Raw genomic sequence first — 22,820 nt, 5'->3', positions numbered from 1 at the left:
AACTGGGAGGCTTGAGAGACGAGGGTTTGGATGCTGGAGCGTGAACCCATCATCATAGGATATGAACCTGGCTGGGCTACGATGGGACTTGGCTAAATTGAAGTTGTGCTGTCCATTCCGGTACTGAAACGGATTTCGTCCTCTGATGAGAGCGGAAAGACTGGGCGGTGCTCCCATGGAGGGCGGTACATCTCATCATTCCATCTTTCTTCCTAACCGTTGAGGACTAGTCAAAGACGAAGAGAATAGACATGGACATCATGGTACATATTCATCACAACAAATGCGAGATCTCGGTGAGACAATTAGGTATCCATCTTTAAATAAGCGTACGTAGTAACAGAGAGATAATACATTCACACGCAATATCCAACTTGCTCCGGCTTTTCCCCGCGCCTTACAAAAAGATATCAAAGAAGCCAGTATCCAAAATATCTCGTTTCTTTCTTATTTCTCCTCCCCTCCAGTGTACAACCATTCATCTTCACCTACACAGACTTGTCTCGTCAGGAAATCCGTAGTATTAGTGTCGCTTTATGTGTGTGGCTAGGTTGTACCTGTCTTTGGTGTGCTGGGCCTACCTGGCGGGCTGGCACAAATGTTGGTTTAATGAGCACCCCACTCTCATAGTTGGTATCATATATCAGGGGTAATCCCGGGGTGACGTGTTTACAAGGCAGTCACGATACTTTCGCAGCTTGAACCCGAAGTCCATCACCGTGGCTTAAGCTGGCCGGGTAATGCGTTTGTGCTTAGTAATGGGGGTTCTGGCCGAGAGAAGGGTAGTCCTGAGGAGGCGGGACGGGACCGCCTCCGTGATGGCTGCCGAGAGTAGGGTTGATGGGACGGCCGCCGTGGGAAGGGCCGTGGCCGTGAGGGGGGCTGCTATGGCGTTCACGGTCACCACGATCACGCTCACGCTCGCGATCATGTCTATGGTCGCCGTGAGCACCGTCGCCGAAGTGCTTCCTGCGCAAAGCGGCGAGGCGCTTCTTCTTGGTAACGTAGTTGATATAGGTACCGATGAAGAAGGAGACGAGGTTGAAGAAGGGCATCCAGGCGGCCTCGGGCAGGAACTTCTGGGCAAAGGCCAGGCAGAGGGGCGACGAGAGCCAGCTGACCTTCATGACCTTCCAGAAGCCGACACGTACAGTCGCTTGGACTTGCTTCCAAGTCTTGGCGCCGGCGATGATGGCCATGGCAACAAGGTATACCGAGTTTTGAATCGGGGCAACCTAGACAGGGGAGAAAATAGTGTTAACCAGGCTCATGACATAAGGATTGGGGAACATTGACGCACAATCAAGTTGCTGACAAGGATCTGGAGGATCTTGGCCCTCAAGCTCTTGCGGTTCTGGAACATCTTCTGGAGGATCCAGATGAGGAAATGGCCCAAGGGGGCGCTGACAAGGGCGCCGTAGGTGGCCATCTTGGGGACACGGGCCGTGAAGTAGTTGCCATTCTTGTTGCGGTCCTTAGCGAGCCATGATGCGAGCAGCTCTTGACTACCTGCTAGGGTGCCGGCAGTGAGCATCTTGGTACGGAGGGGGTTGGACTCCAGCTGCTTGAGGTAGGCCTGGGGTGGACGATGAGGTCAGTATCCATTGTCATGATGTCTTCAACCCTTCATAAACGGCCTTCTTCCCCTGTACCTGTTTGACTTCATGGTGCTGCCGTATGAGCGCATCTAGGGAGCGCATATGCAAGAGGGAGTGACGGGATGACGTACAGCCAGATAGCCCTTGGTACCGGCATTTGCCCTGCCGCCGGTGATAGCGGTACCAATGACAGCCGAGATGGGATGGTGGCCCTTGGTACCGGGCAGGTCACCGTGGGCGGCTTCGGCGACAGCCTCGGCGATGGCACCAACAGTGCTGTGGTGGTCTTTTACCGACATGGTGAGAGAGGAAGGTAGCGGCGGTCAAATCGACATCTAATAGGTAATTGGGGATGCGTCAAGCCTGCGGAGGAAGGGCAGTGGTCAGCGAGAGCGCACGGGTATATGGCAGCGGTACCGGTACGGCACTGGCAGGCAGGCACCGATGACAGAAGGAAGATGGATGTTAGTGTGAATCGGCGGGCGCGGACAATTCGCCGGTGATGCGACGGTCGCGCCCGGAGCGGTTGCGACGGATTTCTGTCTGTGATTACGGGGCATCCGGCCGGGGAAGCTGGGAGCTTTCGCTGGAGGTTGGGGCTTTTGGGGGTCTTTCGGAGTGGATAATACGAGCTGCCAATGCTCCGCAATGACGCCCCGTCAGGCCCCTAGCCCGCGCCGTCCGGGCCCGTCACCGACTGTTTGGGACTCCTTCTGTTCGGGTTCCAAAGGACTTCTCTGTGAGCATCAAAAAAAGAGAACAGCAAACTCACCGGCGATGGGATGTACGCAGCAACAGGTGGGGAGGAACAGCAGGACAACGACACGAGTCGACGTCGATTGGGACCGCTAGAACCGGAAGCAAAAAAGAGTGAAAGAGGGTCAGGGTTTGGCAACTGGCGCGATCCGGGGGGTGGTTCGAGGGAAGGGGAAATAGCAAATTGAGAGTCTTGAAGGCCTTTACGAGGAGGTTGGTAAACAGGAGCTGACCAGCCCCAGCTTGCGACCAGCTTGCGCCCAGGTCCCCGGCCCAGGAGCTGACCAGGAGCTGAGGGCTTGCGACTTGCGAGGGTTCTCTCTGCGTTTGGCAGGTCGCGGCCGTGTCGCTCCCAATATCGACCCCCCCGTGGCTCCCCCGGGTGGCTTCCAAGACAGGGACTGGAGCGCTGAGCTGCCCGAGCTCGAGCTCTCAGAGGTCCATCGCGGCTGCACAGCTTTGTTGTGGGGACCTGAAATCTAGGCCTCCCGGGGTCCAACGACGACGTGATTGGCTTGTTTACCCAATCGGCCGAGGTACCATTTCGTTTCCCAGCCCAGAAGAGAAAAGGACCGGGGCCGCACAGATCATGGACCCGCCCCCAGTGTTCGCTAGCGTTCGTCTAAGTGACATCCCTGTCTTGGTGTCCCTTTCTGTCTCTGCGAGTGCTGGCCCACGATGCAGCCTTCCATCGCCAGCCGGCCGTGAACGAGTCTCATTGGTTGTGCGGGACCTTTGACTTTCTTTGCTGCTTCTTTGGGCGCTAGGGCGCTGGGCTCGCCGGGGCCAGGATCTGCTGCCGTCATCGATGCTTTTGTCCCTGTTGGCTCTCGGTTCTCCACAGATCGGAAAGTGTCATGTTCCCCTAAGTCCAAGCGGTCCAAGCCGGCAAATGGCAGGGCAGCAAGGGGAAGAGAAGGCATGACATGCTTTTGAGCCGCATTGGCAGATTGGATATCGACTTTCTTTCTTTCCGTTGGACAGGCCTGCGACGACAAGAGCCCATGCCGTGGGATCGACAACTGATTTCGGGAACCGGAGATTATCTGGAGACAATGCCGTTAGCAGCCAGGAGCGAAAAGGGTGGGATAGCTATTGGGGGATACAATGCCTGGAAAGTGCCATTCAGTTCTTCAAAGGGTGATGATGATGATGGATATCGCTAATCTACAAAGACGCACATGAGATGTTTATTATGTTGCGCGGTCAAGGGAGCTGGGAGGATTGATTGCTTCGAATGGCAATCCAGAACCTGTCGGGTGGAAGTTGCGAATGATGGCCGGTCTGCTGGGTGTTGCAGGTTACAAAGATGGATGAACCGTTTGGAGCGGGACGGGGGTTAGATGGCTTAATTTTTTTTTCGCGTCATGCACCAAAGCGGGCTTGGAAAAACTTGGAGACTCTGGTCAGGTAAGGTACGCAGGTGGTGGTGGTTGAAGGAAGACGTGATGGACTGCCTAGCTTTGGCAAGTGGCCAGCGAACGCTCCTTCCAGTTTTGCAGCTCAGACTTCCGAAAGTCTTGGAGGACGGGATTTCATCCCACAATGTGCGTTGATGGAGCGGACTTTGGTATGCAGTGCAAAAACTTAACTTGAAAGTGGAGGACACCTACAGAACAGCATATTTTGCAGGATGTAGGCATACAATTCTGGTCATCCGGTTTTGCTGCCCTGGAGGTTTGCAGACACTCGACGCGGGCATCACCCCCTCCTCACTTCGTCTTTGGCCTGGTGGCAGTATTTAATCAACAACCCTCAACGACACTAGCCCATCGACGCCTCATCACCAAACCTCGCGGCGATTCTTGGTTGAACTGGTCCTCGCTAGTCTTCATCTTTCCTTTGGCAGGGCGAAAGACGCCATCGCAGCTTCCTCTACCGTCATCCATCGACAACAAACTCCTTTCATCGCCGACATTATGGCCGACCCTGATCCGCTGCGACAGCTTCCTATCCGTCCTCACACACCAAGACATATCGTCGACACAATGGAGGCGTCCGACATGGGAAAGCCGCTTCCAGTCTTGCCATTCGCGACTCTTGCGTTTCCGCCTTTGCCAATTCCCTTGTCTAACTTCTCCATTTACTCTCAGCGTCCTTCGAAGCCCCGATTGAAAGTCAGATGCCCTCACTCTGTCATGACCCGCTTTTACTCTACGCGTGACAAGTGTGTTTATTGCAGACGAAAGGGCGACTTCGGCTGGGTCTACAAGTGTATCGTCGATCGCGATGCTCTGATCATGGGCAGAAAGGCCATTGGAATTCCTGTGGCCTTTGACGGTATCGGCTGTCACTTTGCTGACAAGATGACCCTTGGGAAGCATGGCCCAGACGCTCGCCACGAGGATTACAGCTTTCTCAGAGAGATAACTCCCGAACAGATGGTCTCGTATACCCCGTCTCAGATACAGAAGATACTGAGCCAGCGCGAGAACGTACGTCTGTCTATACCATGGAAGCAACATGCTCAGTTTGCTGACGCCAACAAAAAACCGAAAGGTCAAGAATACCATAGCAGAAGAGCGCCGCCAGTCCGATCACCCGCGTTACGAGCACGCCAAAAAGAGGTTCCCTGATGACGACCAACCGTGGATGCCAAGCCGCGAAACAGAGTGCGGTTTCACTGTCTGCCATAGTTGCTACCCAAGCGCCACCGAAAAAAATCGTATCAGCATCGATGCTGTGACCGAAGGCGATATCCAGCCAACCGTGGCCATTGGCTATGGGTTTAGCAAGCTAAAATCAAGGCCCTACGCGAAGGCTGAGATTGTGCGCAACATTGGCTACCGACCTGTTCCCTTGGTATGTTGTATATCCACCCCAACAAAACTGTTTCCTTGTCTAACATCACCTTGCAACAGCCCATCGACCACTCCGGGGACCAGTCGGCCAACGATTGGTTCTCCGCACCCACCGATAACGTTATGGATATTGCTGACCAGTACTTCAAGATGACCGCGCATGATGGTTCCTCTGATGCCAGGAACGTGGTCACTCCCGCATTACCATGCCGTTTGAGTCCGCCTGGCACACCTGGCACGCCTCGACGTTCACGATTGATGGTTGATTCATCATCAGATACGCTCGATTTTGCGTACGCAACAAGTTCATCGGCGAGAAAGTTTCTTCCTGTTCGACCTCCGTGGACTCCTCCTCCAACACCCCGAAGCAGCCCGAAAAATGACATCAATGAGTCAGAGACACTCACCACTTTCGGCACCCATCATCTCACCTCCAATGGGCGCAGGTTTGTATCTGGTCTTTCCCGCTGTAAACCAGCTGTGCCAACTAACTATTCCGTAGCCCAGCTTTACTCAAGGTCAATCCCGCAGTGAGAGATATGGTCTTGTCATCGGTGACCGATTTACCATTTCCAGAGGATCAAAAGGGAACAAAGACCACACCAACCGAGTATGTTCCTGGATTGCTGAACGATGATCAGATCCCCATCCAGTTCAAAGAGGAGTACAACCCTGGCCCATTCCAAACTTTGAGCAGTAAGGTATACGTTGAGGCATGCACTACGCCTCTTCCGCCGGCCAACATGGATGAAATCATGTTCTTTCGCAATGAGCCCTTGCCGAGGAAGCCGAGCCTTAGGTGGCACTGTTCTCAGTGCGAATCTCACAGAGGGCCGAGGCCTGCAATCGCAGTCGCCGGACAAGATGGAGATGCAACCAATTCCTTGAGTTCAGAGCCAATCACCTTTCTCAAAAGCATTGCTATCACTGAGGAAGCAGCGGAGTTTGGCACTCCTGATGTTGCTGTGGCCGTTGATATACAGCCGGTAATCTCTGCTTATCCCAGGCAAGATGACAAGGCGCTCAAGCTCTGAGTGCTTCAGAATTTACTGATCTATGGCTGTCCGATGAATTAAAGCCATCTGGCTTGAATAAGCCTGAAAGATGTGGATCGGCATATACCAGCTGTGGTTGCCTTACGGTGCCGTCTCGATGGCACGAGAATAAAGTCTAGTGGATTGTTTACCACCACCTAAGTCAACTGATACATTACAGGTTACAAAGAATCAATGTCTAATACCCTTACGATAAGAGCTAATTGATGTTGAGAGTGCTCTCAGTTTGACCTAAATCACTTGCTCGGTTTTTATTGCTGGTAGCTCATGTTGGAGTACAATAGCCTGATAGGTCAAAGCTTTTGAAGGCAGTGAGATTGGCACCTCACTTGGCCAGTGGATGTCTTCGAAGTCTGGATGACTCCCTCTTACTTCTGCGAGGAATGCTCAAACAGGTGGATTGTGACTAGTCTGTAAGCAATTCCGTTCATGGCTTCAAGCGTACTTGAACCAACTACTTTGTGAGAGGCGGAGTTGCGGCGGTGCACTACTGGTAGTTAGTGTAACTTGAGCTCCTGACCAACCAGCTCACTTGACCCCGTCAGCATTATTGTAGCCTTAACCCATTAATGAACCGTTTACCTCAACTTTCACTTTCATCAGGTCCAAACTTGCCATATCTACCAAATGAAACGCTTCCAAGATGGAAGCCATTAAGACGTTATTCAACAAACTACAAGATACTGTGACGCCACATTCCGGTGCCATAAAACTCCCCGACCACGATCGCATCAGTCTCTTGACCGTGAACGATGAGCCGTACCACGACGACGAGAATGACTCCAACGATAGCCAAAATGATACTCCTCGCATCCAATTCTCCCCTCAACAACTTTACTCCCACCTCCGCCTAGACCCCTCCATCAAATCCATCCGCGTCCTAGACATCGATCCATCACCCTTAAGAGACCCGAATGGTCCTCTCCAAGGTACCCTACGCGTAGTCCACCTCTCCGACTTCCCCGCCTTTACCGCCCTCTCATACACCTGGGGTCCATACTCTTCTCCATCTGTGGACACCATCCGCTGCAATAACTCTTGCGATATCCCCATTACCAGAAACGGCCGCGACGCGCTTCTCGCCCTTCGAAAACGGCATTATTCAGCAGGGACGATACGATGGAAACAACCCCTCCCGCTCACCATCTGGGTCGACGCCGTCTGCATCAACCAAGCTGACGACACGGAGAAGGCGGGCCAAATCGCGCTGATGGCCGAGGTGTACACCTGGGCAAGAACGGTGTGGGTGTGGCTAGGAGCTGGGGACGAGAAGACCGCGAGGGCGATCAAGGCGTTGAAGAGAGCGGCAAATTTCAGGATTGAGCCTGTTGTTGTGCCCTGGATTGAAGAGGACATATACGCGTACGCGGTGGCGGGCCCGAGGTCGGTAGCGTACTACAAGGTTCAACTGGCCAAGAGCATGATCTTGGTCTTTCTGCGGACGTTCTGGAGTTACCTGATGGGCATACCACAGCAATCTCTCAGCATCGTACGTGATGTCTTCGGCGGTCGGACTCGGGGCACTGGGTCTGATGGCGGCGATATCGAGTGCTTGCTAGACAGAGAGTGGATGGAGCGGGCGTGGACGTTCCAGGAGATTGTGCTGGCCAGTAATCCTGTCATTGTCTGTGGAGAGGAGGCCATCGGCTGGGCGCAGCTTCAAGAGGGACTTGACTGCCTCGACCAGATGCAACCATCTTTTGCAGGTATCAACGGCATCAGCAGCTTCATCATCAGCAGCAGCATCGGTGGCGGCGGCGGCGGCTGGCCAACTGGATTGAGTGCGGTGCGGTACTACCTTTTCAAGGGCTGGGCCATGTTGAAGGGCACCAGGACTTTGAGCGATTGGGAAAATTACGTTAACGAGTCTGTGGGAAAATCAGAGGTTTCACGACGGTGGTTGAACCTTTTCCATGTCTGGAGAACGGTCTGTCGTCCCACGGGCTGGAATGGCCGAATTTTTCGCAGTGTGCACAAACTGTATGGCGCAGCGCAGAGCGATGACGACTACAACTCATCACGGACTGGTGCCTCGGCATCGGCAGGTTACTCCTCCGTCAAGGAATACGAAGGCCAATTCAGCACCCGAAAGATATGGAATCAAGCTCGACTCGTTATTCTACTACCGTATGTCGCGTTCATGGCAATACTTTTCTACGCCATTGCACTACCGTTTACGAGTGGCTTCGACCCTCGTGAACCCGAACGTCAATGGCCATACTTTTTTTATTTTTGGGACCGCATCGCTGCTTATTACCATCAATTTTATCCCATTCACGATTTACCTTTCTCTTGCCTTGGGGGAGCCCACCATAGGGACGCATGCTCAATCCAACGACATCCATGCTGCCAGCGGTCTGATTGCAATCATTCGTGTCCTTAGGGACCGCAAAGCCCATGAAGCTCATGACAAATCTTTCGCCACGCATGGTGTTCTCCAGCGACTAGGCATCTCGGTTCCCCCGCCTGATTACAGGAAACCGCTTGGAAAGGTGTACCATGAGCTCTACGCCGCGTTGGTAAAGCGGGAACCATCATATATCGCGCTTCTATCCGACGTAAAAGGGACAGTATTGCCGGGAGCACCAAGCTGGGTGCCGGACTGGGGATCAAAAAAGCTGCATTGGACAAGAGATGATTCCATCTATAGTCGTATCGAAGATCCCTCAAGGCCAAACTCCTCTGACTTGGTCAAGTGGAATTCGGAGGAAACAGAGATAGTCGTCAGAGGACTCTTTATCGGCGAATTAAGCTACATTTCACAGCCCATCGGATGCGAAGAGCAACTCGATGGCAGCCCTGAACCCATGTGGCGTGCCTCCCTCACTACCATTGATGAGTGGCGGCGAGAGGTCGTCGAGCTATACGCGCAACAAACCCCGCGGTGCGAGTACAACTCGTCATCGGTATCTCTGACGCTTCGCCCATCCGCATCCAATTCCAATTCCAACCAGTCATCATCATCGCTAGACGATGAAGGATGGATCAAAGAGGATTTTACGAGATGGCATAAGATTCTGACCGCACATGGCTACGATGATGTCTCTAGACATGAGCTGGTTGAGCTCGCGCTGTCACAGCGGGAGTTTCAGGCGCGCAGATTTACCGACTACATTTGTCGTGGTTTTGCCGGTACCGCCAGCTTGTTTGTCTCGACAGACTCGGCGTGTGTCGGGAAAGGGCCGAAGGGGATAGAGAAGGGAGATGAGATCTACCTGATTGATGGGGTTGGTCAGCCTATGATATTGCGAAAGCATGGGGACAGTGGAAAGTACAGAGTCATGGGCCCGGCTTTTGCTTGTCATCTTCAGAATATTCATACGTTTGAAGATGGCGATAAGGGAGTTCTGGATAGTAATCGCTGGGGGCCGGTTACACTTGTTTGAGTTCTCGCAACCGAAATGGAATTTTTAGCGGTCGAGGATTTAGGCGGAGGAAAGATGCTATTTTGAAGTTCGACAAAGGAGGAAGGAAAGAAAATACACGGAAAGAAATTTGAGACTGAATACCTCTAGAACCTGAGCGTGCCGTTGAAACCAGTGATTATCGCACCTGCCACTCGCTTACATCTTCACAATAGCATAAGTAGATAGCTCCACTCGCCCTTCCCTTATATCGAGTCGCTCCTTCCTCGTTCGTTGTAACTGAACACTGGATGATCCTGCCTGTTAAGACTTGACCCACTCACAGAGACAAGAGGTACATTGATTAATTCGTAGCTCGTTGACGGTTTCCTCAATTGGTGACTAGTGTGGCATGTGCAGTGGTGATCGGGGAGTGATGATGCCACCATTTCATATTAATGACAACGAGAAAGGAACACTTCGGGAGCAATGCGGTGTCGTGAGTGTGACCAAACACCTCGATCAGTGAGGCCGGTAATTGATACGCCGATTCAGTGTAGAGGAGCCACAGTCGACAGGAAAACGAGTGTACCAGTAGTGAAAAGAATCGAAGTGCGTGCAGTGAACTTGATATTGAACTTGAAGTGCAGTGCCGTCGGCGGGGAGAAAACGAGACAACTCAACACTCAACTCAAGCATAGGTATATTAGCTGCCTAGCATCTGCATAATAGCCAACCTTGACTGAATGATACGGCGAGTATCACAGTTACTTCCTGCTTGCTCATAGCATGAGAACTGTAGAACCAAAACTTGTACGAGTCTAGAAGCAAGACAAAAATGGATGATTGCTGGCTGTGTGTCCATCACTATCATAGCATGTCGTTGTCATACTTCATCGGTTAAACCCTCCTCAAACGCTCATCGCATCTCGATTCTCGATTCTCGAGCGGCCGATTATTACGCCTTCTTCTCGTCCTTATAGGGGAACATCTCCCAGAATCCAATCTCCATCTAATAGATCAGACACACACGTCAGCTCTATCACATCACCTAGGTTACAGTAGGTGTAAAGCAGCTGACATGACACCAAACCTCAGAACTTACCTTAGTAGCATGTACGAAAACGCCTACCAACTCCTCTACCCTCCCGGGACTCTGCAGCACAGCGTGTCTCTCAAGTAGCTCTCGTCCCGCTTGGACGGCGGTGGTATAATCGTCCGCGACGTAGTTGGCAATCCAAGACCAGTAGAGGTTCTCATGTTCGCCGGTCTTGGAAGTGGGCGAGGTGTGCAGGTGCTTGGCGATGGCGCCGTAGCCGAGGAGGCATGGGGCCAGAGCGATTTGGAGCGCGAACCAATCTTCGGATTGGCCTATGTCTAGAACGTATCTGGGGTTGGTGAAGTAGTTGTTAGAGGGGGTATGAGCATGGGCTGTCAAGGGAACGGAGCAGGGAAAGGGGGAGAAGTGGAGGCTTTTGCTGTGTAAATGAGTGGGGGAAGAATAACTCACCTGGTGTATGCCGTGCAAGCTGTTACAGACAGACGTTAATGTTAGTTGTCTTCGCGTGCAACAATACCTCCTTCGGGGGAAGAAGGACCAATATTTACCTTGATGTTCCTCGGTCTTCTCCATCTGCTCTTTGGAGATGCCAAAACCAGCGCAGTATTGGACATGAAGACTCATCTCCCTGAAGCAGTTCGCAACTATGGCAGCCGACTGTTCAACTCCCCCCCCCCACCTGTCGTTAGCCTTACTCTCATCAGAACCAGGGGGCTGATTAGAGTAAACATACACCAGCAACGTCTTCGATGTTCTTGGCCTTGTACGAAGCCAACGCGTTGGCACGGGCGTAGTGAATCTGTAACAGAAAAGAGAGTCAGTGCTGGGGAGCTTAAAAGTGGTCTAAGTTGGGGAATAAGCGCAAAAAACGCATGAGGTACAGCAAAACAAACCAGGACATACAAGATAAACATAATCCTGCATTAGATATCCCTTGAAGGATTCTCTCGGCAGTGTCCCATCACCCATGGCCATAACGAACGGGTGGTGGATGTAGCGGTCCCACACCGGGGCGACATCGGGTCTTTCAAGAAGGTAGTCGAGGAAGTGGCCACTGGCGACTCGTTAGCAACGGCGTTCCGGTACATGCCGTGATGGGAGGTAAAGCTCACGGAGAGAATGGAAGTGCCTTGACGGAGTGAAAGTGGTTAAGGGGCCCGTTCCCTTGGCCTAGCCCAGGCGCCGTCCTGATTGCGGCATCGACATATCTGATTCCAGCCTTAACCGCGGAAACCATGTCCATCCCCTTGGCGAGGTTCGAGGCGATGGCGGCTGTGAGGGGGGTGTCAGTCACTCAATCCATCATTAGGAGACCATGAACTCTGGGGTCTTTTTGAGGATATGTAATGGAGGGCAGCTCAAACTCACAAGCCAGCGAGCACCCAGTACCATGGGTATTCCTAGATCTCTGGTACGGCATCTCAATCTTGACCACCTGCAGCTTCTCCTCTCCCTCTACGTCCCTCTTGGTTCCCTCTGCAGCAGGTCCCACGAGAACATTGACGACGATTTCCTTCTCGTCCTCCGTCTTTGCTTCGGTACCGTCCCTGCGGAAAGGAGAATGGCCGCCCTTGACTAGCACCCACTTTGACCCAAGTTTCTGCACCTTGAGGGCAATTTCCTCAAGATCGGCAACGGACTGAACCAGGTGTTTGTCGTGGCCGGCTTCAAGTAGGAGTGTGTTTGCTTCCGGGACGTTAGGTGTGAGGATGGTGGCTAGAGGGAGAAGCTTCTCGCGGAGGGCACGGGAAGCGGAGTTAGGAAGGAGCTCGGCGCCCGTTGTCGCAATCATTACCTGCGTGAATGTGTAAGTATATATTGGTGACATTGAAGTGGTGCGTGATAGAACGGAACGAAACGCCCCTTCAAACATAGTGGTGGGTGGAGAAGTGAGTAGAGGATGGTGCACTGTGGCACTTTGGAGACCAAAATAGGGGTAAGGCCATGTAAACAAACAAACAAAACGGCTAAACATGAACCTACCGGGTCAACAACCAACGTCTTGAGCTTGTTGTCATGGATAGCCTGAGCCACAGCCTCGATAGTGCTGGTTGACGCAAGCATGCCTTGATACCACGAAGGTCATTAGTGATCAATTACGCTTCATTTCTTTTGACGAGGACCTCACCAGTCTTGACAACGTCAACACCAACATCTTCCACCACAGCATCAATCTGCTTCCTTAGAAAGTCCACGGGAACCTCGTGAATGCCGTACACTCCCTTGGTATTTTGAGCCGTCAATGCAGTGGTGGCTGTCATAGCATAGCATCCATGGGCGGCAATGACCTTTTGGTCCGCCTCGAGACCTCTGCTTCATGTCAGATCGCTTGTTCCAAGTATGAGGAATGGGCAATGGGAATCTGGAGCTTGGAGAGAACATAACGTGAATGGAATAATATTGGTAATAAGAGAAACAACTAAGATTACTAACGCTCCGCCCGAACTGTCCGACCCTGCTATGACCAATACTCTGGGCACTGTACTACCACCGTCGTTGGAAGCACTCATCGTGAGGAAGCTGGTTGATCCTGAGTGGGCTTGAGATGATGGGAAGGATAGGAATGAATTGACGAAGACTGGATAAGAAGGAAGACGGTTACTGGAGGTGACTATGTTAGTGGAAAAGATGATGACCGGAAGTGCTGAGAGGCGTGCCAGCAAGGTTCTCTCGTTAAGGGCAGGAGCAGGTATCATGCCATTGATAACCGAACGTAACTGCCAAAATACGAAAGTCACTCAAACCTCTGTCACTTCCAAGGAGTGGGGTGTTACAGTGGGGTCCCTGTTACACTAACATTTCCTTCCTGAAACTCGTCCGTCATGACTCCATCCACCATCTTAACAGCGAGAACACCAACTGCCAACCAAGGAAATACCGCCCACGATCACCAAACCTTGTGAACAAGTAACTGTCGCTATCACACGTCCTCTTATATCCAAAATTATACAGCATTCACACCTCAAGAATATCGGAAAAGGTCAGTGAACACTTCTCAAAGGCAGATACCCAAGAGAAACGGCATACGCCAGGATAGCATTTGCGATAGACCAACAAGCCAGTATTTTCAACACTACAACATATTAGGATGTATTTCCATGATAACCAACGCCTTCACCTTATATATCCAAACATGCCATGCAAAAATAGGAAAAAGAAGAGGTAGTCTGATATGCAAAAGGGGTATTGCGATACAAGCATGGAGGACACAGCCTCTCATGCGAAAAGCACAGGTCTGTCGACAAAGCCCCAAATGAGGAATTCGAATGGCGACTTGACTTCGGGAGTAAATCCCGAAGGACAGAAGAAGAAAAGAAGAGGGCAACATCGTAACTTCATGCATCAGCCCGTCGTGATCGGCCTGGGGGTATAATTGGTGAGCGTACCAAAACCGAGACGGCGAGCTGGTTCTATATCTCCTGGACCCAGACCTAACGATGCTGTTAGTATGGACAGTGCAGCAGGACAACGACAAAAGCAGCAAAACTTACCTCCATCTTCCCAGTCTCCAATTTTTGTTTCCTGGCATTTTGCTTGACCGTTTGAATGAGCATGTCAAGATCATCCTGATCGCCCACCGTGATCATATCACCTTCTGGCGAGTCGTCATCCTTGATTTTGATCTTGATGCGGCGGCGAATGCCAAACTTGCTCCTGATCTTCTCCTCAAAGTCAGGGAATTCAATGGCAGTTCCGACCATGATGTAGCGAACATCGCCAGCATGGACCTTAACCCGGATGGTGCGAAGTTCAGGCCGCCTAGATGAACCGCGCCCTCCGGAGCTTCGAACCGTGTTGGAACTGGGCCTACGACCGGAGACCATCTCAAATTCGCCCTCGTCAAAGGAAACGTCATAATCGCTCTCTTCGTCCTCTTCCTGGATGTATCGAGGGGCGGGGGTGCCTCGCTGACTCCTTTGTCCGCGGCTGTTTCGGTTGGGGGCGGGGCCGCCGTACATATCGTATAAATCCCCTGCGTAACTGTCCTCCTCTTCCTGTTGATTCCGTCTCATTCTTGGCGGCGGCTGCTGGTCGCGTTGAGAGAAACCTCGGGATGGGGTGGCCGATGCTGCGCGAGAAGGCCGCCTTGGGGGCTCTTCCGGCGAGGTCTTTTCGTAACGATCGCTCGGTCGGACCTTATCGAGGTTGAGCTTAGCCGGCATGGGCTTGGGGCCGTTTCGGACAGAAGCACCGCGGCTCATCTGTGACTTCTCATTCTCGGGCGGCGGTGTCGGCGGGAACATGCTGCGGTTGGTCGGGGGCTCCGATTGTTGCCTTCTGCTCTGTAGCCCAGGCTTGACGAGGTTGGTAGCGGCGAAAGACAGCGACTCGGCTGGCCTATCATCCTTGACTTCCAGTTTCCCAGCCTAGTTCCGTTAGTTAGCTACGGCAAAGGAAAGAGCAGGTGAATCAGCAAGACTAACATTTTTGATTTCAGCACCAGTAAAGCCAGTGAAAGCATTGTTCGCATCTGATGTTGCTACTAGGCGGGCCTTGCCAAGGTAGTCTTTGGTCTTTAGGTTTCGCACTTTCGCCTCGTTTGGTCGGTAGACGACGCCCACTGGAATAGAGAAAACAGTGTAGCCCTAAGTACTTGTTAGCGATAGTCCGATTTCGAGAAGCACAACGCGCTTACCTCTGCATTCTCCTTGATCGCTTCATCGATCACGTTATGGTCCTCGACCACCTTCTCCTTGGCCGCATATGCCAAATCCTGCATACCAGCTTCGGTTTGTTGAAGGTAGATGTAGCATAGACCGCGGTTGAAGAGGACTTCGCATGAATAAAGCTTGAAGAGAAGGCCCAACTGCGCATAGTCGATGACTTGGTTGCCTCGGAGATATAGGAGTGTATCGTTGAAATTGGCCAATGCCTCTTCGAAGTCGCCAAGCAAGAAGTTGGAAACACCCTGTTGGAAGTATGCGACAGCTAGGTACTGATCGAGTCGGATCGCTCGTTGATAACACTCGACCTGATTAAAAGAGGGTATGTAAGCTTAGGTTGGTGTCACAAGGAAGTGTACGTTCCGCGACTTACAGCTTGCTCGTGTTGACCCAGAGTCGCATGAATCACTCCCATGTTGAAGAGGATCTTGGAGGTGTCGGCAATCTTTTCGAACTCTTGCAAAGCAGCATCGAACTCGCTATTGTCATATTGCGTGAGTGCAGAGACCCAAGTCTCTATTTCCTGTAGCCAAAATGGCGCGTGAGCTTTGTGAACGTGGATCGGATGGAAGGAGGCGATATGGGACGAAAAGGTGTACTGACCTGTTTTAGCGACATGTTGAGGTGTTGTTAGACGTGCGTATGATGTTGGGTTGATGCCGGACTCGGAGCGGCGGGAGATGCGAAAACAGAGAAAGGAACACCTGGAAGCCCTTCTTGGAAGCAAGTCGCGAGAATATTAAAACACCGTTTTGGCCCACGCGGACCCGAAGCAATGGAGAAATAGGAGGTGGTGTATCGGGACGACTCAAGAGTAGCAGCGAAACATGCAGAGGGGTTGAGCGTGGCCAGGCCTGCTGTCTTGTATAAGTGGGCGGCAGATTGGGCAGGCCACTGTACGGGACCTCGGGGTACCAGTAGCGAGTGTGAGCAGGGTGGCAGCAAGGGCGGCAACAGGGGTGCTCGCTCTTGGTTGGTCGAGTCAGCGGCAGGATGGCACCGCTTCGTCCGCGTCCGCACACTTGTAATTTTTTGCACCGCTAGCAGCTCTCTCTTCACGGGTTTGGCTGTGCTTGGTCTGCAGGTGCTGAGCCTGGCACGCCTGGCTGGTCTTGTTGGGCTGGTCGTTTGGCCTGGGCAGAAACGGCGAGATCCCCGCGCCTTGTTCGTGGGCCCAAAAGCTCACTTCCCTAGTGTACAACTTTTCAGTGGAGTCCGATGCTCCGTTCGGTTCGTGGGACCCGTAGGAACGTGGGACGGACGATGGTCGCTATAAAAACGCTGGTCGTGGACCTGATGATGTTGCTGATTTAGCGGCAGCTTGGCATGTGACGGCCTGTGATTTGACTTTGGAGATTCTCGCACAGTTGGTATCGTCCGAGTTTGGTCTTTGGTGTTGGACCCCACGACGCAGGTCCCGGTGATGATGTTCAGGTACCAGCGGGTAGAGGCTGGCGGGAGCAATATCGAATTGCAGGATGCAGATGATGACAGCAGGAAGGGTAGTGACCTGTACACTACTCTGTAGTCTCTGGACCCTGACAGGAACTGAACAGTTGGTAAAGGCTGTCTAGTGGTATGTAACTGGGGTACCAATTGATGACCTAGAGGTATCCAGCCTCGACCCAGCAATACCAATACAGATAGATATCGGCTTATACAGATGCGGTCGACGAAGATCAGAACCAGCCAACAGGCGCCCGGTCCAGCTCCTCGGAAATTGTCCTCGAGATCGTTGGGGAAGGATTGGGATCAACCCGAAGAGGGAATGTCTCTGATCGACTCAAAGGCAGGCGGTTATCAGTGCCAATTAGGAATAATGTAGATATAGAAGGAATGGATGCAAGTTGCTGGCTGTACGGTCTGGGATGACAGGAAGGGTCAGGCTGCGGCGGTAGATTGGGTGACCGGGACAATGGAAATGAGAGAATATCGTCAAGTGACGAAGCAAATAGTCCGTGTAGCCAAGTATCTTGTGAATCGGCAGAGAGAATTGTTGGTGTTTGTGGTGGAGAAGAGCGAGGGTGATGGGATCGGAGCGCCGAGATATCAAAGCAGTCAAAGTTTAGGCGGCAGTAAACAGTGGACATGTGGACAGTTGTGGGGGCGTGCCTGGGGTGAGTGGACCGCGCTTGCCGGGGAGACAAAACGCTGATGACGCTAGGGCAAGAGCCTCTGAGCCTTTGAGGTCCATGCTCACAGGGACAACCCGCCAAGTCAGGCCAAGACAGGACAACTGGAAGACACCAACAAGATACTTTGCATCAACAGGCCATCCATGCTATATCCCTTTGCAACATTGGCCTCTTGGGTCCCGTCCGTGTTTCTAAACTTTGTCTCCTCCTCCTCGTTTACGCTTCTTCGACTCCGTTTGACCTCGGTTCCCGTACCATCGTCACAATGGGAGAGTCCCAGGCCGGAGATTCCTTTGCAACGTTGAAATTTGCAAGAGTTGCAGTTGTCAGAGATATGCAAAAGTGACACTTCCAGGGGCTTCCGAGTTTGAACCTCTCTCCATCTGCACGCTCGGCCTCTTGTCTACCGAAACGAGGGCTCTCCTGGCTTCTGTTATGTTGCCGAGCATTGGCAGTACTGGCAGTATCATGAATGTGATGTCAAGGAAACAAATTGTATGTTTAAATGGCTCTACCATCGAATGTTTTCCAAGACTGGGTCGGCCCACCACCACGATAAGCTTCTAGTTCCCGTCACATGTATGGCCTATGAACGGCGCGGGAGAACAATGGCATTTATATGGCCGGGCCAGAGACGGAGTTACGGACGTCAGGAAGGGAACAGCCTGATGTGATGAGATTGCCTGCTGCGGCATCGAGGTAGTAGTCCCAGGGCAAAAATAGTTCACACGTGTAGAGCTTGTAGGGTAGTATTTCACCATTTGGATGGGAGCTTCGTGGGTTCCGATGAGCGATGAGTTATTCCAGCAGTTTCCTAAACCGTACAGCTTTTCTAGGTCTCGGCTCAGATCGATTTCCACTCTTGGACTTGAGCCGGCTCATGGTCCATGTCTTTCTCTTATTTCCGCCTCTCGAACAAATGTGTGCATGTGTGCGTGAGTGTCAAAGAGTGCCCTGAGACTCTGAGTTCGTTGACAGCTGGAAGGTGAGAACTTGAAGGGGTTCGGTCACAATGCGGTCGGTGGACGGACGTGCAACCACTGTCACAGAACTGTTGAACCCTTGCGAATCACGACCCACCTCGCTCATGCAAGATGGAATCCACAAGACCATCTCACCACTGATTGGTTCAATTGAAACATTAGACCGGTCTTGGCAATTGGTTCCTGGCGCGTATTTCCAACTTCGTCCCTTCCCGTTCAGACGGAATTTGGAACTCGGCACTTTCAACCTTTCTCGATCCTCATCGTCATCGTGGCTACCAGCCAGACTACCAGGACAGCTCGAAGCTTTTCCACTGATACCACGTGGACGACCATACCCGTATTCCTTGCGGGCAATCCATCTCTCAACACCAAGAAGCTTATCCCAGTCTTTCATTGTGGTCCCGGGCTTGTCCCGAGGCACAAACAGTCAGGCCGCTTGCCATGGCCTCCAGGAGCAATGCGAGCATCTCGAAGCTTCCCATCACCAAAACCAGGGAACATGCCTCTTGGGTGCTATCTAAGCGCCATCATTTTCCACCGAAACGAACCGTCTCAACCCACTCACCACCAGCAAGTCGAGATATTGGTTAAATGCATGGCCAACGTTCTGTGACAGTGACAGTGACTATGTCTGGACTCTGCAGACAGGCAACAAGAATGATTGAGGTCCCTCAACTGGATATGTGTCAAGCTTCTCATATGATGGATGGCCTGTGGTTGCCAATATCGCAACCATCAAGTTGACACGCGAACACTGGACCATCCGGGTTAGAGTCGTCCGTCTTGCCAAATAGAAAGGTGACCGGAGGCAGGAACAAAACGTGTTGAATCCAAAAATAAGATGCTTGGATCATTCCACTGCCTCGCATTCGGGTTGAGTATGGCACAATCTCTCCCTATCATGGACTGTCACCGGGGATGAATGTGCGATAGGGCGAGAGCCACCAGTTAATGCTACCAATTATCAGGCATCACTGCTGTCTTCTGTCTCTCGACATTGCATGTGTCTCTTCTCCAATCTTCCCTCTCCCTCAGTTCAACATGTTTATCTTCACTCCAGTTTACTGCTTAACCAGGTCTCTTCAAAGGCCTCAAACAGCCCCGGCGCTTAACACCTGTTCATGAGGCTGTCTTAGTTGCATTTGCAAAGTTCGAACACCAACAACGGTGCCGCAATGGTGCAGCAAGCGTGGAATGTCAAAGGAATCTTCGGGCACCGCGATGTTACCAAAGAAAAGACATGGTTCGGCACCTGCCGGGCCTTCAACGGGGCCAGACCTAATTCAGGTAGGCAAGGGGGGTAAAGTCCGGCGCTGTTCTCCTGCATGTTCAAACTGTTTCGCACTGGGACCCTAAAGAATCCCATCGGGTAGCACGGAATACCAAAATGCTGACATGCAAATTCGGGAATATTCAATCCCGGCAGGGGCGGTCTAACATGATAATCTGTGGAGGACAACAACAGCTTGGGAGCTTTTGGCCAGCTTGATTTAAAGCCGTCAACGGGGCATTTACCAGTACAGACCAGCGCTGGATACTCTAGGTGGCTTTAACGTCTTGTGTCCAACAATCACATATGCATCGGGAGAACACATTCGTTACTCCGTGCAAGGCAAGATGTTGAATTTGGCATAACACTAAATCAAACCACCTGTCTCACTGCCCGGATTTTGTTCGCCATGACACTCATTCCGTTCTACTTCCGGTTTGTGGTGCGTGGGGTCATTTTCCCATAAGACAAAGTTAGCCATCGACGAGTGTTTCTCCTAACCTCTTTCTACCCGCATGACTGTAACGCAAGGAAACACCAAGACTTTCGCACCAGGTAAACCTAATACATATCTACCCGTCAACGACGGCACCCATGAGGAAAACCAAAACACTCTAACCACTTCTTTTTTTTTTCCCTTGAAGTCCTCAAGATATGAGAGATACAAGAAACCTAAAGCAGAAAGCTTGATGGGATTTACAAATACAGATGCAATTTACCTACCTATCTTCCTCCCTATCCATTCCCCCACCGCGAATCCCACATTCCCACAGTTTTCTTTGGTTCTTTGGTTGCATACAACGCTGTTTGTCCATCAAGGTTGTAGTGTAGAGCTACCTACCGAGCAGACAAATCACTTCCGTGTCTCGGGCCGGTTACACACCAAACCCATTGTTTCACTCACACGCTCCTTCAAGGGTGTGTGTGTCAAGCAAAGACACTCACTCGACTTTATTATGCCGAAGAGATGCAACAGTGTTGGTTTAGACTTGTGTCCTGCGAAAAAAATCTCAAAAATCTCTCCAATGCTGAGTTGAATACGACGAAAGTTTGTGTGATAGGACTTGTATCGTCGAATCACATTTCATGCGAACGTTTGTACCAGAACCATAATGCTTGATGGTAGTTGACTCAAAGTTGGAATCGAACCTGCTTCGTCATATGTACCTACCGATGTTCACACCAGGTGAGGTATGTTGATAGTTACCTGCACGACCGCTATGGCTTCTCAAGTCTCAACGGCATGAAATACTCATTTCACATCATATCCTACTGTACAAATGCTTGCCATACGTGCTAATCCGTACATCGAACCGTTACATTATATACATTTTCCCATATTCTCACACGCCCCTCTTTCCACCTCTTTCCGTGATCCTATTCATCGATAGGTCCATGACCCACATATTGTACATCTGGTAAAAATCACCTCGTCACATCACACACACACACCGCACCTTAGGCAATCACAGCATCCCCTTGTTAACCTCATCCTTCCGCTCCTCCCACAACGTCTTCCCCGTGCACGAACACACCGTCTTGTCATTATCCCACACGCCCGCGCTCCTCGCAATGACACCCACCACCGTATTCTCATCATTATCCAACGCCGTCGCCGCGCCTCCCTTGCCCTCCTCCTTTTCCACCGACACGGGCGCCACAGCAAACGCGTGCCCAATCACCTCCCAGATCTGGAACGGATGACTCAAAAACACGCTCCCGTGTCCGTCCTTGCTGATCTCCACCGTCCCCAACACGCCGCGCGGGGCAGTTGGGTCAGACACTTGCGCCTTGGTGGCGGCAGTCAGCGTGGCAGTGCCCGACCACACGGGTCCCGCAGACTCGACGCCCCGCGCGAGGTCGCCGAACTCGCGGATCGTGGCCCGGTAGGTACCCGGCGCGATGCCGCGCAGCGTGAGGTCGACGAGCGTGGTGGAGTCGTTCACCTGCACCATGCGCGCCAGGCCACGGACCATGCGGTCCGAGGCGCCCGGGGCGGGCTTGATGGCGTCCAGGGTAGGCTTGTGGTAGGTCTCGAGGATGCTGACGGCGGCGCCGTTGGAGGAGCCGGAGCCACGCAAAATGGCGTCGCGGCCTGTCGACTGGATGGTGTCGACGATGGCGGAGGGCGCGGCAGTACCTTCTATCGTGAGCAGCTGGTCCTTGAGGTTGGCTGAGACTTTTGTGATGCCGGGGAGCTTGTAGAGCGCGCTGGAGACATTGTCGACGCAGCTTTGGCAGTGCATGGGCACGGCGAAAAGGGTCTGTGAAACAGGGTTAGTATTAAATATCTCTCTGGAGTTGATTCATATGAGATGAGATGAGGGAGTTGTATGAGACAGGCTTGGACCCTTCATTTGAAGTAAAGTGTTGGACTGAGACCTATAGATACATAGGGATCTCATGGTGGCAGGTGAGTAGTAAAAAGAGATAAACAAACCTGGAAAGGGGTTGTGATGGACGCCATGTTGCTTGACGTCTTTGGAGTTGATAGCTTAGGAGGAACCGGGGAGGATGACTGTGACTGAAAATAATTCCTTTGGTGTTGTTGTCGTTGTTGCCAAAGATATGCGCCTCCAAAACCTGCTAAAGCTAGACTAGAAATACTTATAATATGCCTGGCTGTGTAAGGTGGCATCGGGTTTTCAAAGCACTAAGAGGAAGCGACGGCAAATATGAGAGGAACAGTATAGGAGGTGTGCTGTGAGACTGAGCAACACCAACAAGAGATGGAATGGATGGATTTGTATAGAAGGCGATGGAGGAGAGAGCCCCACGTTCGGCAAAGGAGGGGATGACTTAAATACAACAACGTTTTGACTCCGATCTACGGATCCCTAAAAGCCGGGGTAAATGCGAACTCTTTTGGTGTGATCTCTCACTGTTTCCTGACAAGTTGCTGGGGAGTTACCTCACTGGAGTGAGAAATGTCGTATTCAAATGAAGTGATCACTGAAGACGGGAGGAGATATCGGCCTGCCAGAATGTTGATTTCAAAGCGACGGCACCTTTCCCGGGACCACTTTTTGCGGGCGGCCAACTGGAGCTCCGCTGTGTCCGGTTCCTCGGTCGGCCCAAGCCGGGGCAATCCTGCTCGCTGAAGGTGTGTGATACCGGGGAAGGAAGTGCAGGCATTGGCACGCTGGAACAT

The 22,820-nt window shown here is 52.0% G+C and overlaps 6 protein-coding genes across 6 annotated transcripts; 2 read left to right on the top strand and 4 right to left on the bottom strand.

Annotated features, from left to right (window-relative positions):
- Positions 1-171: 171 nt before the first annotated feature.
- SMAC4_02120 (uncharacterized protein) lies at positions 172-3,976 on the bottom strand. Its single transcript, XM_003350360.2, has 4 exons — positions 2,371-3,976; positions 1,730-1,961; positions 1,301-1,576; positions 172-1,235 (listed from the first exon to the last, which is right to left on the bottom strand). The coding sequence occupies exons 2-4, from the start codon at positions 1,895-1,897 to the stop codon at positions 753-755; spliced, it is 927 nt and encodes a 308-aa protein (XP_003350408.1). The 5' UTR covers positions 1,898-1,961; positions 2,371-3,976; the 3' UTR covers positions 172-752.
- A 20-nt stretch (positions 3,977-3,996) lies between these two features.
- SMAC4_02121 (uncharacterized protein) lies at positions 3,997-6,472 on the top strand. The gene is made up of 4 exons (XM_003350361.2): positions 3,997-4,789; positions 4,854-5,156; positions 5,216-5,601; positions 5,658-6,472. The coding sequence occupies exons 1-4, from the start codon at positions 4,274-4,276 to the stop codon at positions 6,187-6,189; spliced, it is 1,737 nt and encodes a 578-aa protein (XP_003350409.2). The 5' UTR covers positions 3,997-4,273; the 3' UTR covers positions 6,190-6,472.
- A 368-nt stretch (positions 6,473-6,840) lies between these two features.
- Positions 6,841-9,697, top strand: SMAC4_02122 (uncharacterized protein). Its single transcript, XM_003350362.2, has 2 exons — positions 6,841-8,341; positions 8,517-9,697. Exons 1-2 carry the CDS (start codon positions 6,854-6,856, stop codon positions 9,594-9,596), a joined length of 2,568 nt encoding a protein of 855 aa, XP_003350410.1. The 5' UTR covers positions 6,841-6,853; the 3' UTR covers positions 9,597-9,697.
- Positions 9,698-10,252: 555 nt separating this feature from the next.
- On the bottom strand, positions 10,253-13,290 carry SMAC4_02123 (uncharacterized protein). Its single transcript, XM_003350363.2, has 11 exons — positions 13,048-13,290; positions 12,743-12,924; positions 12,598-12,680; positions 11,983-12,409; positions 11,727-11,886; positions 11,518-11,668; positions 11,348-11,413; positions 11,163-11,271; positions 11,065-11,083; positions 10,660-10,942; positions 10,253-10,566 (listed from the first exon to the last, which is right to left on the bottom strand). The coding sequence occupies exons 1-11, from the start codon at positions 13,122-13,124 to the stop codon at positions 10,513-10,515; spliced, it is 1,611 nt and encodes a 536-aa protein (XP_003350411.1). The 5' UTR covers positions 13,125-13,290; the 3' UTR covers positions 10,253-10,512.
- Positions 13,291-13,625: 335 nt separating this feature from the next.
- On the bottom strand, positions 13,626-16,094 carry SMAC4_02124 (uncharacterized protein). Its single transcript, XM_066089708.1, has 6 exons — positions 15,882-16,094; positions 15,652-15,801; positions 15,251-15,586; positions 15,039-15,200; positions 14,106-14,981; positions 13,626-14,045 (listed from the first exon to the last, which is right to left on the bottom strand). The coding sequence occupies exons 1-6, from the start codon at positions 15,894-15,896 to the stop codon at positions 14,025-14,027; spliced, it is 1,560 nt and encodes a 519-aa protein (XP_065946951.1). The 5' UTR covers positions 15,897-16,094; the 3' UTR covers positions 13,626-14,024.
- A 4,822-nt stretch (positions 16,095-20,916) lies between these two features.
- SMAC4_02125 (uncharacterized protein) lies at positions 20,917-22,765 on the bottom strand. The gene is made up of 2 exons (XM_003350365.3): positions 22,110-22,765; positions 20,917-21,933 (listed from the first exon to the last, which is right to left on the bottom strand). Exons 1-2 carry the CDS (start codon positions 22,305-22,307, stop codon positions 21,136-21,138), a joined length of 996 nt encoding a protein of 331 aa, XP_003350413.2. The 5' UTR covers positions 22,308-22,765; the 3' UTR covers positions 20,917-21,135.
- Positions 22,766-22,820: the final 55 nt, after the last annotated feature.

The sequence above is a fragment of the Sordaria macrospora genome, chromosome 4, assembly GCF_033870435.1.
Source record: "Sordaria macrospora chromosome 4, complete sequence".
In the NCBI taxonomy this organism is placed as follows: Eukaryota; Fungi; Ascomycota; class Sordariomycetes; order Sordariales; family Sordariaceae; genus Sordaria; species Sordaria macrospora.
This window is presented reverse-complemented; position numbering and strand designations above follow the sequence as displayed.

What these genes read in the sequence shown, in the direction of transcription:
- SMAC4_02123 (XM_003350363.2), bottom strand. Translation starts at nt 13,124, where the DNA reads ATGAGTGCTTCCAACGACGGTGGTAGTACAGTGCCCAGAGTATTGGTC. An exon ending in AGACGTTGGTTGTTGACCCG is followed by an intron (nt 12,410 to 12,597) that starts GTAGGTTCATGT and finishes ACATTCACGCAG; the next exon opens with GTAATGATTGCGACAACGGG. An exon ending in AAGGCACTTCCATTCTCTCC is followed by an intron (nt 11,669 to 11,726) that starts GTGAGCTTTACC and finishes ACGAGTCGCCAG; the next exon opens with TGGCCACTTCCTCGACTACC.
- SMAC4_02124 (XM_066089708.1), bottom strand. An exon ending in CGATCAAGGAGAATGCAGAG is followed by an intron (nt 15,201 to 15,250) that starts GTAAGCGCGTTG and finishes ACAAGTACTTAG; the next exon opens with GGCTACACTGTTTTCTCTAT. An exon ending in TGGAGACTGGGAAGATGGAG is followed by an intron (nt 14,046 to 14,105) that starts GTAAGTTTTGCT and finishes CAGCATCGTTAG; the next exon opens with GTCTGGGTCCAGGAGATATA.
- SMAC4_02120 (XM_003350360.2), bottom strand. Translation starts at nt 1,897, where the DNA reads ATGTCGGTAAAAGACCACCACAGCACTGTTGGTGCCATCGCCGAGGCT. An exon ending in GTACCAAGGGCTATCTGGCT is followed by an intron (nt 1,577 to 1,729) that starts GTACGTCATCCC and finishes CGTCCACCCCAG; the next exon opens with GCCTACCTCAAGCAGCTGGA. An exon ending in TCCTTGTCAGCAACTTGATT is followed by an intron (nt 1,236 to 1,300) that starts GTGCGTCAATGT and finishes TCCCCTGTCTAG; the next exon opens with GTTGCCCCGATTCAAAACTC.
- SMAC4_02122 (XM_003350362.2), top strand. Translation starts at nt 6,854, where the DNA reads ATGGAAGCCATTAAGACGTTATTCAACAAACTACAAGATACTGTGACG. An exon ending in TCGTTATTCTACTACCGTAT is followed by an intron (nt 8,342 to 8,516) that starts GTCGCGTTCATG and finishes GCCTTGGGGGAG; the next exon opens with CCCACCATAGGGACGCATGC.
- SMAC4_02121 (XM_003350361.2), top strand. Translation starts at nt 4,274, where the DNA reads ATGGCCGACCCTGATCCGCTGCGACAGCTTCCTATCCGTCCTCACACA. An exon ending in TACTGAGCCAGCGCGAGAAC is followed by an intron (nt 4,790 to 4,853) that starts GTACGTCTGTCT and finishes AAAAACCGAAAG; the next exon opens with GTCAAGAATACCATAGCAGA. An exon ending in CTCACCTCCAATGGGCGCAG is followed by an intron (nt 5,602 to 5,657) that starts GTTTGTATCTGG and finishes ACTATTCCGTAG; the next exon opens with CCCAGCTTTACTCAAGGTCA.
- SMAC4_02125 (XM_003350365.3), bottom strand. Translation starts at nt 22,307, where the DNA reads ATGCCACCTTACACAGCCAGGCATATTATAAGTATTTCTAGTCTAGCT. An exon ending in CCATCACAACCCCTTTCCAG is followed by an intron (nt 21,934 to 22,109) that starts GTTTGTTTATCT and finishes CCTGTTTCACAG; the next exon opens with ACCCTTTTCGCCGTGCCCAT.